Source organism: Drosophila novamexicana, unplaced genomic scaffold (assembly GCF_003285875.2).
Source record: "Drosophila novamexicana strain 15010-1031.04,08,12 unplaced genomic scaffold, DnovRS2.1 tig00000462-arrow-pilon, whole genome shotgun sequence".
In the NCBI taxonomy this organism is placed as follows: Eukaryota; Metazoa; Arthropoda; class Insecta; order Diptera; family Drosophilidae; genus Drosophila; species Drosophila novamexicana.
The window spans coordinates 4,096,421-4,112,209 of NW_020824806.1; the positions used below are offsets into that span (position 1 = coordinate 4,096,421).

General features: G+C 40.7%; 1 protein-coding gene across 2 annotated transcripts; it reads right to left on the reverse strand.

Annotated features, from left to right (window-relative positions):
• Nucleotides 1-286: 286 nt before the first annotated feature.
• Nucleotides 287-8,646, reverse strand: LOC115761067 (protein anachronism). Of its 2 annotated transcripts, none has more exons than XM_030702685.1 (5): nucleotides 8,060-8,646; nucleotides 2,657-3,063; nucleotides 2,324-2,578; nucleotides 1,237-1,309; nucleotides 287-857 (listed from the first exon to the last, which is right to left on the reverse strand). In XM_030702685.1, exons 1-5 carry the CDS (start codon nucleotides 8,353-8,355, stop codon nucleotides 446-448), a joined length of 1,443 nt encoding a protein of 480 aa, XP_030558545.1. In that variant the 5' UTR covers nucleotides 8,356-8,646; the 3' UTR covers nucleotides 287-445. The 2 variants fall into 2 exon arrangements, with proteins under 2 accessions (XP_030558545.1, XP_030558544.1); XM_030702684.1 differs by having other exon boundaries at nucleotides 2,648-3,063.
• Nucleotides 8,647-15,789: the final 7,143 nt, after the last annotated feature.

Sequence of the window (15,789 nt, forward strand, 5' to 3'; positions counted from 1 at the left end):
AAATTAGTTTTGAGGTTCCAACAATTCTATTTTAATTTAAGCAAAAAATTCGCAAAATTCAACCACGTCTAAATCACAGACTCCTAATATAAGAGAGATATAAACAATATGTGTACATATATAAATATACATATATGTATACTCTCATAAAAAAAAAATAATATATATATATATATATATAAAAAGATACAAATTTCGAGTAATTTGTCAAAATTTTTAACTTAAACAAATTGTTAAAAAATAAGTTAGACTATAAAAAAAATTAATAAAAGCATGCATGACATGAACTAAAAAACTAATTAAGTCAACTCTGGCCCTAAAGATACAAAAACAATAAACTATTAAAGACCAGCATGTGGGATATGAATCGTTGAATGCATGTGCTATGGAATTGGTAATTCTTCTGCCCATTTGTGGCCACAAGGAGCCATTGATCTTCATGCATCTACTCCTCGTTCTGCACAGCATGACGATGCTTGTGATGATGATGTTGATGATTGTGGTTCTGATTGTTGTGTTGTTGATGGTGGTGATGGTGGTTATGATGCGCCCGCGCGTGATGTTGCTGATAGGATTCATCGGCGTCCATTGCGGCACACTCAACACTTTGATGATGATGACGCCGACGATGATGATGTATTTGCTCGTTCTCCTCGCTCTCGTTCTCGCTATTCTCCAGATTGTTGTCAATTGTGGGTGAATTCAATGTGGTTGATTCGGTATTGAAATGCTCCCGACTGCGCGATGGATGGAGCACCTGATGCTTTAGGGTCTCCAGTCTGCCATTGGTTCGGTTCTCAAAGCTCTTGTTCGTCAGCAGACCGTTACCCAAGAATCTAACGTCTAATCTTGGGCATCTGTTGGTGAAAGTGTTCGATTGTCGATCAAATTATACTTATATATTATATTTATTTCATAATTATAAAAAGTATTTATTTATTATGTTAGATCACTTTTTTTTACAATATTTTAGCGAAAAAGTTAACAAAATAATTTTTTTTATTTGCTGAGCTTTCATTAAAACTAAAAAATTGTTTAATGTTCGCCAAAAAGTAGGCAACATTTTTTGTGACTCATTTGGGGACCTGCATTAAGTATTGCCTACTTTTCAGCGCAGAAAGTTATATAAAATAATTTAAACTACTTTATTCTGGGGGGCGTGGTTATCTCATAAAAAAAAGAAGTTTCACATTTTGTCTAAAGATTTGATCCGGCAATTTATTTAGCAATCCTTACCTGGACACTGTGTTGTTTTCCATACTAGGCATAGTCGTTCCTGGTCCGTAGACGGACCATGGGACTGCAATATCTGTAAGACACATTAAATATAAACGATTAAAATAAAGGGAAAGACCCAAAAAGTTACATGCATTGTTCAACTGAACAAGAAACCAATAAAGAAAACAGAAAAAACAGGCGAGAATGTAGAGCAAACATGCAAGTGGCGGCTATCTCTTAGCTAGTTCTCGGCAATAATAACAACGACAATAATAACAATAACAACAACAGCAAGAGCAATAAGAAGGAATAATTAAACATAAGGCGGATGCTGCTTAAACCGCAGCAGCGGTAGCGGCAGCAACAAAACAACAGCACGCACAACGTTGCGTATAAGCAATTTGCATTAGTAGCGAGCGAGCGAGCGTATGCTTGTGTTTGTGTGTGTGTGTGTGCATATCTTACCAACAACAACTTGCGACACGCATACTATTTAATACTAATTGTTTCCGCTTGTAAGATTCATTGTTGGTTACAATTTGGGCAGAGCAGAAACGAATCGCGCATTTAATGTAAGTGCCAATCGACACCGAAAGATATATAGTAGGCGATATTCATCAGACAGACGCGAGCGCATATAAAACGTGCTTGCATTCATTTCAATATTTCAATATATACACATATATATATATATATATACATGTGTATAAAAATATTGCATTATTTGGCATTTCTCGCAATTAAATGCAGTCGCAGTTTTTCCAAGTCTCGCCATTTGCTGAGCTCGTCAAAAATGCGACGACGAACTTTTGGGCAGAGGTTTGCGCTTTCGATTTCTACTGAAAAGACTTTGTTTTTTTTTTCTGTCTGCCTGCTCGGAAGTTTGGGAGAATCAGAGAGGAGGTGGGAAACAAACAGAAAGCCTGCTGAATCTTATTGACCTTTATTTTGGCGAAATGTAAATAAATTGCGCCTGTTATGTCACACATTTTAAGGGGCCTGGCCTGGAGTTGAGAATATATTTTTGGGAATATATCGAGCTCTGTTCTTTGAAGTTCCACACATGTCTGGCAGTTAGTTAAAGCTTGGCTAACAACACGCTTACCTGCCTGATCGCAAGTGGGTGGCTGAAAATAGAGCCCGGGCAGCAGTTGATTCTCCTCATCGTCGTGCACCTCAATCATTAGCAGGCCCACCTCAATGGGCAGGTGCGAGTGCGTTTGCTGCAGCGGCTGCTGTTGCTGCCGCTGCTGCTGCTCCTGCTGTGCCCAATAGGTGAGTGCGCACTTGACATCGATGTCCACCCAGCCGGTCTTGGTGCTGCTCAGCATGATTGTGTTGCAGGTGCGCTTCTTGCGCTCTGTGATTAAGTGAACAAAAAAGTGGTTTATAAAGCTATCCGTCCGGCATGGGGGTATTAGGTACGCACCTAACTTACGTTTCTTCTTCTGCTGGTGCACAATGGACACGGTGACGCGTATCTGCGACTCAAGGAAGGGTTCGCGGCAGGGTGGTGCTGCCTCAGTCGCTGTTGGTGTTGACGCTGCTGCTGCGGCTGCTGTCTGCCCCGCGCCGCTCGTTGCCGCTGCCCTTGGATTCATCTTGTACAAGCGCAAAATGGCGCTGTCCAGGTTGAGATTATCGCCATGCTGCTGGAAAACGCTGCTAGCAAACTGCAGGGTCACATTTGTCGACTGCTGCCAGTTGAGGGGTGTCGTCTCGCCATTGCACAGCGGATAGCCGGCCTTAGCGTGCGACGATCTATTCTGCTCGACCGGAGCCTGGCTTTCATTGCCGTCCGGCTTGGTTACGGCAATCCGTATGCGTGAGCGTATCTCGTTAATCCTGCAATTGTGAAGAAGAGGAAAAGGCAGCTCGTTTTGTTAAATATGCCAACTATGTGACTCGATCTATGACTGCGTCTACTATCTAACTAATTTGGCTCAAGTGTTTATGTAAAGTCCACTTAATTGACATTTGAGCGTTGTCGTAACTGGCGCACAACAACAACAACAACAAGACGCGCTGTACATAAATGAAAACGTGCCATTTAGCGCTGCTTTATAGCGCATTGATTCAATTTATTCAGACTGACAGACTGAGCGACAGATCAACGTGAACGTCTAGTTCTTTATAAGCTAATTCTTTTGGTTTATTTTTGTTGTGGAAATTGGGTTGTGTGTTTTACGGGCTCAGCTCTCGAGCAATAGAAACTGACTGTGTCTCAGATTCTTAAAACTAGTTTGGGATCTGGCAGAATTATATCAGGCAGAGAAATACGAAAAATTCTTAAAAAACCTTTAACATGGCGTAAATTCTAGAGAATTTAACATATTTTCAAATTCGAAGCTGCTTTTCAAGATCTTATAGTAGCATATTGTAAATGTACAGAGTGCTTGAGGTTCTGTGCAAACCTAATGTTATGTCTGTTAACATTCATGTTCAAATTTAAGTTAGGATTTTGGCTGTAAAAGTTTTTATATTTCTTATTTATTTATTTTTTAAATGTTGTATTCTTGATTAAACAATTTTTGAGTTTATTAAGTAATGCAATTTTTATAAAATCATAAATAAATATTTAAAATAATATTACAGTTCTTAACTGGCAGCTTAAATTTGGCTCAGTTTGATATTATGCGTTGCCATTTTAATTTACTTTCTTAACATGCCACAACGTTTAAAATTTGAATCTAAAGCGACATTCAATTAACGAACTACTCGTGAACTACAACTAGACTAGCTTAAAGTTACGCTGTGGCACTTTTGAGATACTATTTTGTACTAGCAGATACACATATGTATCTAATAAGTGACAGACGGCAGAGAAGGAAGATGAAGTTCAGAGCCGCTGTCACTTAAAAAGCCATCGAGACGGCGAATATTATTTGTGACCAGCAGACAGAGAGGGAACAGGAGAGAGAGAGAGAGAGAGAGAGAGAGAGAGAGAGAGAGAGAGAGAGAGAGAGAGAGAGAGAGAGAGAGAGAGAGAGAGAGAGAGAGAGAGAGAGAGAGAGAGAGAGAGAGAGAGAGAGAGAGAGAGAGAGAGAGAGAGAGAGAGAGAGAGAGAGAGAGAGAGAGAGAGAGAGAGAGAGAGAGAGAGAGAGAGAGGGAGAGGGAGAGAGATGGAGACGGACAACAATAGTTGGCGCGTATCCAACTGTAGCTATGATCTAATCTGGCACACATACAGCCGCACAATGGGACAATTGTATCTGTGTGTGCGATGTCTGTCTGGATCGGTAATTGAGACGCGCTTTGCAAAAGTTGCGCATAAAGTTTTGTGCAGAAAAAAAAAAAAAAAAAACAACAGCAACAACAACTACTGGCGGGGGCAGGCAAAAAATCAAAACTGATTAAAAATTGTTGGTCATGCGGTCAATAAATATGACTGAAAAATGTATTTGAAGTATAATTTTTTTTTATTTATCTGGCTTAAAGCTGTTGTTCAGTTAATGTTGTTGTTGCTGTTGCCAGTCTTGAGCTGATTGCTGCCTGCGGCGCATTTTGTCTAGCCAAAATAATTATGGGAACATGCACTGAAAGTGAACCAAGCCAAAGCCAGAGTCGTAGCCAAGCTAAGACCAAGACGCAAGAAAGACCATAAACGCCTTTGGCTTATTAACGCATTTATATATAGATAGATAGATATATATACGTATATATGTAGATATATGTTTATGTAGATACGAGTCGCATATTTATGTTTTGGCTTATACAACGTGCGATCGGGCCAAGGAATGCCTGCCAGACAAAATGGCCCGCTGAGGAGTTACGTTTTGACTGTCTGTGGCATGAACTTGAAAACTCGTTGTTGTTGTTGTCGTTGTTGTCGTTGTTGTTGTTGCTGTTGACTTGCGGCTGTAGCTGTTTAGTGTTCGATGTTCAGTGCTCGCTCTGCTGTCTGTCTGGGGCCTGTCTAGACGCCTTGTTGTACGAGGTTGTGGCTTTTTATTGGCTAGGCTAGAAGCAGCCGCCGTTGTCTCAGTCTCAGTCGCAGTCGCAGCCAGGCCAGGAGCCTTAGCATATTGGTGTGACTCACGCAGCTGCAAGCAGCTGGCCATATGTCTCTTGCTCTCTCTGTCTCTTTCCACCAATTGAGCATGCGCCGCGGCATAGCTCGTGGCACAGGTGAATCTCTGGCCTCCATTTGGTGGGCATTTCAAGCTGGCAAACTGGCAAACTGGCAACTTAAGTATTACTTAAGCTGTTGCTCTTTGCGTGCATTCCAAGTGCATCTTTTTTGAAATTAAAGCGCCTCGCTGTCCCCCTCCGTTAACACTGTCTGCCCGGGCCTTGTGGTTGCTTTGGTTGCAGCTTCTGTTTCTTTTTTCTTATTTATTTTTTTTTGTTGTTGTTGTTTTTTTGTGACCGTCTTTGTGCCTTTGGCCACAGCATGCGTCGTCTTGCCTACAACTCATCTGTCTGGCTGACTGCCACTGCCACAGCCACAGTCACAGGCACAGTCTGTGCCGCAGCCTCAGCCTCAGCTTGTGTGTGCGCATATACAATGCGCGGCTAGACAGTGTCTCGCCGGCTGCACTTCATTATCATGCGTCGACGAACAGTAGTCGTAGTCGCAGTCCGTCGTCCGACGTCGGTCGTATGTTGTCCGGCATGCGCGTCAGTCAGTCAGTCAGCTAGTCAGACGAGACTCAGACAAATGGCAACAGTGACTGGCAGACCGTAGACCGCGTCGCTTAGTAGCCACAAAACATACGCCTACAACTGTTTGCTTTGCCGGGCAGGGAAGGGCTGGGGAGGCGAAGGCGGAGGAGTAGCAGCAGGAGGAGGCATCCAAGTCTATAAGTCTGAGTCTCAGCTTTGAGCCTGAGTGTGGGTAAACATATGACCATGTGCCCATGTCTCGATATTACTCATACGTCATAATTATAACTGGCGAGCGTTTTGTGTCTGCGCAGCCAGCCAAAGCAATCAAACAAGATGAAACAAGAAAGAAAAACGAGTTAGTTGTGGGTGGACGAAGTCGAAATACCCTAGAGCAGAAGGTGTATATATAAAATATGTTATGGTGCGTAAGCAAAAGATAAAACAAAAATTGTGAGCTTGCCTTTATGTTTTTGACACTAAGCGAGAAGTCGCTGGTTCAACGTCAGCAGCAGTTCTTACAAATATTTTTGAAAGGAAAAGAGTTTAAGTCTAGAAAAGTCTTTTTTAATTTTTAGTTATGCGATCTGTCTGGCTTTTAAATATGCACTGCCTGTGGCAAAGAAAAAATCGATTCACACTCAATTAGTTTCGGAACTGGGAGGCTGGATAATTTCGAAACAGTTGGACATGCCCATTTAGATTGATTGTTGATGTAGATCAGGAAAATAAATACCAAATGTGTTCGTCACTAAAACGCAAAAATTTCCTGACACACTTCAAATACCCTATGCTAGTGTATATAAATCATGTTATATCAGCTATATCTGTAGCTTTGTATCTGAGCATTAAACAAATGCTTCTTATGATTGTCTCTTGTTCTTGTTTTTGCAGTTTGTTTATTAAACGGGTTAACAGGAATATCTTATTATTATTATTATGCATATATATAGTTATGTGTATAAGCGTATTGTATGTTTGTCTACCCATGGGCCCGCATGTGTCTCGCATAGCAACGACCTACAAAAAGTTCATTAACGGAGCCAGCTAGACATGGCCCAGACTGTTCCCAGACATTTGCCAGACAGCCGGCCACATGGACGTACACAAATACGCAGAGGCCGGCGACGGAATTCGTTGCAATTGCAGCCAGTTCGTCTCAGTATGCGCCAGCGTTTCTCTGTGTGTGTGTGTGTGTGTGCTTGTGTGTGTCTGCTTTGTGCAGCAGTGCTCGCCAGTTGTAAGTAGTATCTGATAGATACAATGATAAACGGCTACAGATACAAATGTAGCTTGGGCTTAAGCTATAGATATGAGCTTACCCCACCCTTGGCTGGTTCATTGTTGTCATTGGAGACAGAACAGTTTGATATTTAGTTGGGACAGGTGTTGACAGTTGTCAGTCGAGCCTGATTGGAATCAATCGGCCGCTTATCAGAGCAGCCAACAGTTTGGGGCTACAGAGGGGTAGGTCGGCGAGGGCAGCCAACAAATATTTGTAGCACTCTTATCAATAAAAGGCGGCAACACGTGTGGAAACAAATATATTTTATTAGCCTTAATTTCCACACATGTGTTTATTGTTTATTAATTTGGCCTTTTGGCATTTGGGCAAATCGTGTTAAATATTAAATGAATTGAGGCACAAGATCAGCCATAAAGCTATATACTATATCCATAACCGTATATATCTATATATACTATATCTTTGTATATATATATATATATATATATATATATATATATATATATGGGGATAAACTGTCTGGGGGTTCTTGGCCACATTTGTGAAATGCATATGGTTTTGGCCTTGAATTGCTTCAATTGATTTTGTTTTTGGACAATTCAAGCACAGCAGCCAACAATGTTTCGCTCAAATTGGCCAATTCTATATAGTTAAATTTCTGTTTATACGTATTTCAAGAAAAATCATTTTAATTGCAACGTGCACTTGTTGAAAAATTCCCACAATTTTTTTCAGTTCACAATTTGTTTATTGTTCTAAATTCGCAATTGTTTTAATTTTTTTTTCTGCTTTGTTCGTTTAGCTCAGCAATGCTCTTAATCTTTTTTTTTTTGGCTTGGTTTATTTCATGTCTGTCTCGTTTTTTATAGAGAGTTCTATTTTTGGCCGCTTTCAAGTTGTGGGGTGACAAAAAATAGTTTTAAGCTGAAATGATTGACAGCTCTTGCCGGCACACGCCGGCTCGATGCTGGACTTTCAACGGGTACTTACCGCTGCCGGGCCAGGTGATCAAGCAAATGATTTTTGGTGGCCTGCGTTGTCTCGCCCTTGCCACTGGGATTGCTGCCGTTGGTAATGCGATTGACCTGCTCCACGGTTAGATTGAACATGTTCCAGATAGTGCGATTATTGGGATCGACCACCTCGGAGTGCACATCGCCGTCCATGAAGGCCGAGCGATTGATGCGTGCCGCATCGCAGGACATCATCAGGAGCAGGCACAGCAGCAGCAGCAGTAGCAAACGCCGGCTGCTGTCCTTACAACAGCACAACACAACACTTGACATTGTTTTTTTTTTTTTTGTTACTTTTCTTTTTTCTTGGCTTTACGAATTGGCTTGGCAAGTTCTTGACAATGGGCCTGGGCCACGCAAATTACAGCTAAAAAATTAAAGTTTTTTTGTTTCACACAAAACTTTCCAAAACTTTTTAAGCTACAACACAATAGTTGCTAGCATTGTTTTTGGTCTTTTTCTTTAGTAAAAAGTTTATCAACACTATTTTTTTTTTTTTGCTATGGCATATCTTAAGCCAACATCAAAGTTGTGATTTTTTTACATTAGCTACCGCATTAATTTCTTAGCCGATTTTATTTATTTTATTTTTATTTTATTTTTATTTTTATTTTATTTGCATTTATTTCCTTTAAATTTGTTGCCTCTCGATGTGTTCACTCTAAGAACCAAGTATGAAGTGATTTGCACGAGTCGTTTTTTAGTCTTAAATAAGAAAATATTTGGTTGTGCCGGGGCATACCTACTTTGTTATGGTCGTAAAAGCGCTGCGCGGCTGCACTGCAAGAAATTTCGCTGTCGCTAAGCCAACGTATGCGGTTCGCAATTAAAGATAATCAAAGTGCACAACTAATTCGTATCAATCTGAACTCTTGTGCAGCTGTATAGTATTAAGTCATGTGGCTTAGTTATTAAACTTTTGTGACAGTTTTTGAAACAATAAATATTTAAAATACATTTTATCATAACATTTTTTTATATTATTTCAAGAGTTAAAGTTATTTAGTTCACAATTATTACATTTATTTAATAAATTTAATTACACATAACTTTGCTCAAAACTTTCCTTATTAATACTAAAACAAATTTTTGGTTTATTAATCGTTCAAAATTTAATTTAAGCACTAAAACTGTTTTGTTTAGTCACATTGTGATTCATTTGACTTTGTGATAACAAATTCAGCTTGCAAACGCAAGCACATTTATTTTTGCAGTGTATATGCTGCAGCGCTTCGGGCTGATAGTTCGGATTTTGTGTTGCCGACGTCGTCGACCAATCAAAATCAGCGTAGCCGTCGCTGTTGTTGTTGTTGCTGCTGCCGCTGTTGTTGCTGTTGTTGTTGTTGTTGCTGTTGCTGCTGTCGAGAGGATCTCTGCTGTTGTTGCGTCGCTGTCGCCGTCAGCGCTGCTGTCGCGTTGCCTTTCCGTGCGTTTGCTTATCTTATCTGTGTGCGTGAGTGTTTCGTTGTGTGTGTGTGTGTGCTTGTAAGCTCGTTTCTTATCGCAAAAGAAAGTGATATTCGTATTGGCTGATGGGCGAAAGGGTCCGTAGAGGGGGGAGTAGACGCTGCTCGAAATGCCTTTGCTCTTTGATTTTTTACTTTGGCATTTTTTGAGATACATTTTAAATCATAGAGATTCGGCAATGTACTCGCCGAGTTCGATAGTGTTTATTTACTATAAATACTACCGCCTGGGCCGATAATGCCCACATAATTTGAAGTATTATTTGTATGCTTTTGATAGTTTGATAAGTGTAATTGTAAATCTGGGTGATTAACTATGCAGGATTGTGTGCGCAGAAATTAGCTTTTGCCATTTGAACTTTGATTTCATTTGGCATTGTGCACTTAAGTGCGTAGCTGATTATATAAAAATTTAACTGATTTCAACACGCACCTAATAAACTTTAATCAAATTGTTTTGATACTTAAATTGCCTGAGCTAATTTCCTTATCAAAATCTGTTCCTTTTTTTCGCTTGCTAAATTTTTTTTTGCTTTGAAGTGGTTTATACGCATGGCTTTATAGTGTAATCTATAGAAGATTTGTCTTCTTGATTTGCTTGACGTTGCCTTGTTGGCTGTATTTGCATGCATATATATATATAATCCTGAGTACAATACACCATTTGGTCAAATTTGGTTATCTTGAAAATGTGCGTGCTGATTAACGGGAATGGAAGAAGTGCGTGTCACTTAGTAGGCATTTTGATGGGAACATACATGTTTGATATATCTAAGCAAATCGGCGGAAATAATCTATTAAGGTGCGTATGGTCAGGCGGTGCCTGGCACGGTTTTAACCCACGATGACCAATAATATTGTGGATTCTGTTGCGATATGAACATTTTAAAGGATAATCGGGTGGGTCTGGGTTAAATTGAGGGCAAGCTGTGCAACCAGTCCAAATACTATCAACTGGCTTTTTTTTTTATAAATAATTTATTCTTATTATAAGTATGCAAAATAATTGATTTGAAGATTCGAAGGCGTGTATAAATGATCGACCCATGTTTATGTTTATATCTAACAAAAGACTTCATACATAAATATTATGAAATGCATGAAACTAACCGGAAATTACCAAAAGACCTTCAATGAAAAACAGTTTTCCTCTTCCACAATCTTTAAAAAACTGACTTTTTTATCATTTCTTACAATAACCTACAACACCTCACATTCACACACTCAGCCACACTTTGTCATATATCTAAAGATCAGCTGGCATTTACTAGACCATTAATCGGTTTCAGATGTAAACAGAATGAAGCACATATATCTTGTTGCAAGCACGTCCCAAATATCTGCTTCTGCTGCTGCACAACCCATTCAATAATATTATTTTCAATTTGCATATACGGAAATCACAAGCGCAAACTTCAAGGACGTTCTTGATTTATTTATTTATTTACTTTCTGCTGCTCTCTTCAGTCGCGCAGCCAAACAAAACGAAAAAGAAAGAAGAAAACACGCTTATCACATGTCATCATCGTTTTGGATTCTTTTGGATACTTTTTTCTAAAAAAAAAAACGTTGTTTGGGTTTTTATTTTTTGCCGTCTGGACCAAATTGAATTTCAAAATGATTGTATAATTTGGAGCACTTTATAAAGTCTGGATTTCACACCGTTTAAATGCCGGACTGTCTGACTGTCTGCTTATCTGACTGTCTCTCTGGCTGTCTGGCTGTCCGTCCGTCTGGCTGTTATGCATTATAAGTGTACACATTGTTGAGGCTTGAAATGAAACACCTACATGCCGCTGGGGGTGCGGGTGGGGCTGGGCTGCGCGGCCAGACGTCGTCTGTTATGCAAAGTTGCAATCGCATCAAATGCTCAAAGAGATACAGATCATAATCTCAGCTGGAAAAAGGCAAAAAATAAATAAAAATAAAACTAAAAAACGGAACGAGCTCTTTCAATCGACAGACCCCCAGAAAGGCATTAAGAATAAATAAAATAAAAAAAAAAAAACAAATGCGCGCGACATTTGTCGAGACGTTTATATAATAATGTTTATTTATCTGACTTATTCACACATTTGCATAAAATTTGCCCCACTTCGTGGACAATAAACGAAAACACACAGACGAAAAAAAAAACTAAAAAAAAAAGGCAAAATAAACAGTCAATCAGAGGCAGTCAAAACTGTTATGTAGATGACAATTGGGAATGCGAAATGAGTCAAAGCCAAAGGCAGCATTCGATAGTTCATTATTTTCAAGGCTAGACCAAGACCACACGCAACAACCCCCGGACAGGGCAGGGCGGGGCATTGAAGGGCGGGTCGGGGTGGGGCACAGAGCTCCGGCACGAGAAGAAAAAGCATTGTAATTGCCGGTTGGACTAGTGTTAATTGTAGTTTCCCTTTGATCTCGTCTGGCGAAAAAACTATATTTAAATATTCTACTTTCAATGTGCTATTTTTGTTTTGCGTATAAAAAGAAAATACAATTTATATTTATTTTTATTTTTTGCATTTGACAAGGCGGCATGTCTCACGCCAGTTAAAAAAGATTTCGCTCAAACAATTTTCAGCTGGTCATTAACAGGTGCGTTGTCCACGTTTCGCTACTTCAGGGGGAACCACCATTTGGTTAAATTGTAGCTCTTTCCAATCTATACGTACGAAACATGTGCGGAAAGGGTATGCGAAAGGGGAATTCTTGTAGGAATATGTGGTGCAGACGGAGAGGTTACATCTTTGAGACTTGAACTTTGAAGACATCTTGATATGCTAACATGATTATTTTATCTCCGTCTCTCTCTCTCTCTCTCTCTCTCTCTCTCTCTCTTTCTCTCTCTCTCTCTCTTTTTCTCTCTCTCTCTCTCTCTCTCTTTCTATCTCTCTGTGTGTGTCCTCAACAAAATCAGAGCTCTTAGCTGCTGGAGAATTTGATATGCGGATTCTCGTAAAAAAATCGATAAATATCGATTTGGCTATAGTGCATCGGCCAGTCGAGTAGTCCCTGCTTGACGAAAATTCAAAAGCATTCTTAAATGCATTTCTTTTTCCCAGTTTGGCGACAGGTAGCAGGTGTGTGGGCGTTGGTCTTCTGTGCTAGGCTATTAAACTGAAACTCAACTAATCAAACTAACTCACAAGACCAGTAGCTAGCCATAAAATAAAAAAACATTTGGTCAATAAACCACTTCGACTTCAGATTGTGTGCTAAACGCAATTATCAGAAACAATTACCACGCCGCGAGCATTTTCTATAAATAAAAATGAATATAAGCATAACGCGTATCTAACACGCACTTAATGGATCAGTCTGCTTATCAGCATATGGTATATATAGGTGATTGAACCTGAGCACTCGATAATCTCTGACCAATTTAACCAATATATATATATATATAGTTCGTCGGGCAGCTTCGAGTACAAAATGAAACTAAGTAAGAGACTTGGTTATTATGCATTTTGGCCAAGTACTCGCACAATAAATTTAAGCATCAATATAACACATAATTGATATAATTGTAAAGGGGTGTTGCGGCGAGTAGGGGGGGGGGGAGGTGTGTGGAGTAAATGGGGTGGGGTTGCACCACAGGCATTGCATGAGATCACAAAATAATAAGGCAAAGTTGGAGGCATCATCAGCAGCAGCAGCAGCCGCCGCACGCCAGAGGTCTATTAAAAATACATACATGATTTTTCGCCAGACCAGACCACACTTCGGGTGCGGACACAGAAGCAGCAACAGTAGCAGCAGTAGCAGTAGCAGTTGCAGTAGCAGTACCAGTAGCAGTAGCAGACGCAGACCAAGTCAATAAGTTAGTTAGTTAGCCGGTTGCTGTTGTTGCTGCTCGAGCGAACAGCGCCCCGCACTTGGGTGTTGCCGGTGTTGCTGCCACTGCCACAGCTACTGCCACTGCCACTGCCACTGCCACTGCCACTGCTGCTGCTGCTGCTTCTGGTGCCGGCTGCAGTGGCCGAATGCAGTTGTCGTGATTGTTGTCTCAGATTGCATGTGGAATGCAAAGACCAGGAGCCAATTTGTTATTGTTGTTGTTTTATGCCCGCTGGCTTGCTGGCTACCGTTGCAGTCGCCTCTTCGTGCTGCTGTCTTTCAGCTGCTGCTGCTGCTTCTGTTTTTTTTTTCTCTTACATACTCTAGCTCTGAGCCTAAGTACTTTCAAATAGATCTGGGCATGTTTGCGGCATCTGGAATTGGTTATTAGCCCCAGTTGTTGTCTTAAAGTTATGAACGGTATCTTTGTGATTTTAGAAGATTGTATATCAACTTAATCTTAATAAAATAATTTTAATGTTCTTTGATTAAGCTTTAGCTTTTTTAACACAATATAAAAGGAATATGTTTCTAAAAATTTTTACTTCTATTCATTTAAAGATTTATTAACAAAATAAAACATACAAATTTAGTTTTAATCGACATTTAAAGAAAAAGCTTAAAAAAAATATCTTCGATTATGTAATACCCAATCGCATTTGCAGGGTATACGCGCTGCAGTGCCAAGCCACATTTGATTTGTTTTTCTTTTGTTTTTTATATGTATATTTTTTGCATTTCTGGTTGTTATTAATTTTCGTGCATTTTGGCTTTTTCGGTTTTTAGGACTTTCGCGTGCCGTCGTTTGGCTTCTGCCCAGCACCAACCCAGAGCCGGAATTAGCCGGAGTGCGCGTACTCATGCCACCAGAGACCGACTGGAGGACCGACCCAAGAACCAGACCCCGAGCCAGACAGCCCGTCGTAGCAGACGCTTAGGCAGAGCCAACAGAGGCAACAGAGGCCGCGGCCGAGGTAAGTAATGTTGATGTTGGCATTTAAACAGGCGTGTGTGTAGTCGCATCTTGTTGATTGTCAAAATTGACAATGAATGCGCACACAGAGAGAGAGAGCGAGAGAGAGAGAGAGAGAGAGAGAGAGGTAGCACAGACTGTGTGCGAAGCATGTCAGCCAAAGGGAGGAGACAAGTGCATATATCTCACATGTCTGCCGTTTGTCTGGAGGCCGTCGCAGACAAACTCTGATGTTGATGTGCATGTTGATGCCAATGCTGCCTCTGTTGCCTCTGCTGCTGTCCTTAAGAGTTGCATCCAAATATGGACCATTGCCTGCTGCTGATGCTGCTGCTGCTGCCAGTGGCCTGTGGCAGGTGAATAAGGTAGTCGGCCCAGACGCCTTGGCTGCTGTCCGGGCATGGGCATATAGTTTGGTCTCTGCAGTTTCACACTTTGCATTTATAAAAGTTATTTAAATGATATGCACATGCAACTGGCTGTAGTTGTTGCTGCTGTTGCTGTTTGTCGTCGTCTGGCTGCACTAGCTGTAAACTGAGACTGCCAGCAATTATGAGCGTCTGGCTGTCTGCCTTTTAACAATATTTTCAACGTATACGTTTTTTTTTCCCTCTTTTCATTTTAATTATCTGATTTCTAAGCGAGCCTTGGCCTGGCGCGGAGTCACATGTGCTGCTGTGTTTAAAATTTCAATTTGGCCACCAAATTGTCGCCGCTGTTTAATTGCCACTGTCAGCCATCTTTGGCTGGATGACTAAGCAACATGGCCAGCGGCAACGTACAACGTGCAACGTGCAACATGCGGCACCTGCCTGTCTCCTGTCTGTCTGTCTGTCTGTCTGTCTGTTGGCCATAAATTAATGCCTAATTGCAGAGACAGTATCTGCGGTAGTAAAAGTGAAACAAATAATTCTGATTTCTGTTCAAACTAAATTAGCTGGCAACCAATGAATGCCACATGGGGGCCAATGCCATTTTGTCTATTGAATGGGGCACCTGTTGCAGTCGTTGAACTACTTACTGGCCAAGTCTCTCAAGATGGTTAGGGAGCGGGTAGCGCAAGCGCGAGCGCACTTTAGCACGTTATTTTTAAGCATTCGTCGCGTAAAAGGCAATCAAATAAATGAAGATGCAACCAGGCCTTAAATGGTGCAAAAATAACTCCAGACATTCCCCAAGAGCTACGTGCATAACGATGCAACCTCCTGTGCCCTCCGAAGATCCACCAAGACTCTTATTTTTTTTTTTTTTGTATCTTATAAATAAATTAGTCTGTAGAGAGAATGAGAGAGAGAGAAGTACACGGGGTCGCTGTCTTCTGCTGCTCTTGCTGCTTATTTATAGGGCAGTCGGCGCGTGCCGGCACGCATTTAACCATGGGTTAACCATACAGTAGCAAAAAAAAGAAGTATTTACAGTCGCATTGTCCACGTGGCTGTG

What these genes read in the sequence shown, in the direction of transcription:
- LOC115761067 (XM_030702684.1), bottom strand. Translation starts at nt 8,355, where the DNA reads ATGTCAAGTGTTGTGTTGTGCTGTTGTAAGGACAGCAGCCGGCGTTTG. An exon ending in GATCACCTGGCCCGGCAGCG is followed by an intron (nt 3,064 to 8,059) that starts GTAAGTACCCGT and finishes TCACAATTGCAG; the next exon opens with GATTAACGAGATACGCTCAC. An exon ending in GAAAACAACACAGTGTCCAG is followed by an intron (nt 858 to 1,236) that starts GTAAGGATTGCT and finishes TTTCACCAACAG; the next exon opens with ATGCCCAAGATTAGACGTTA.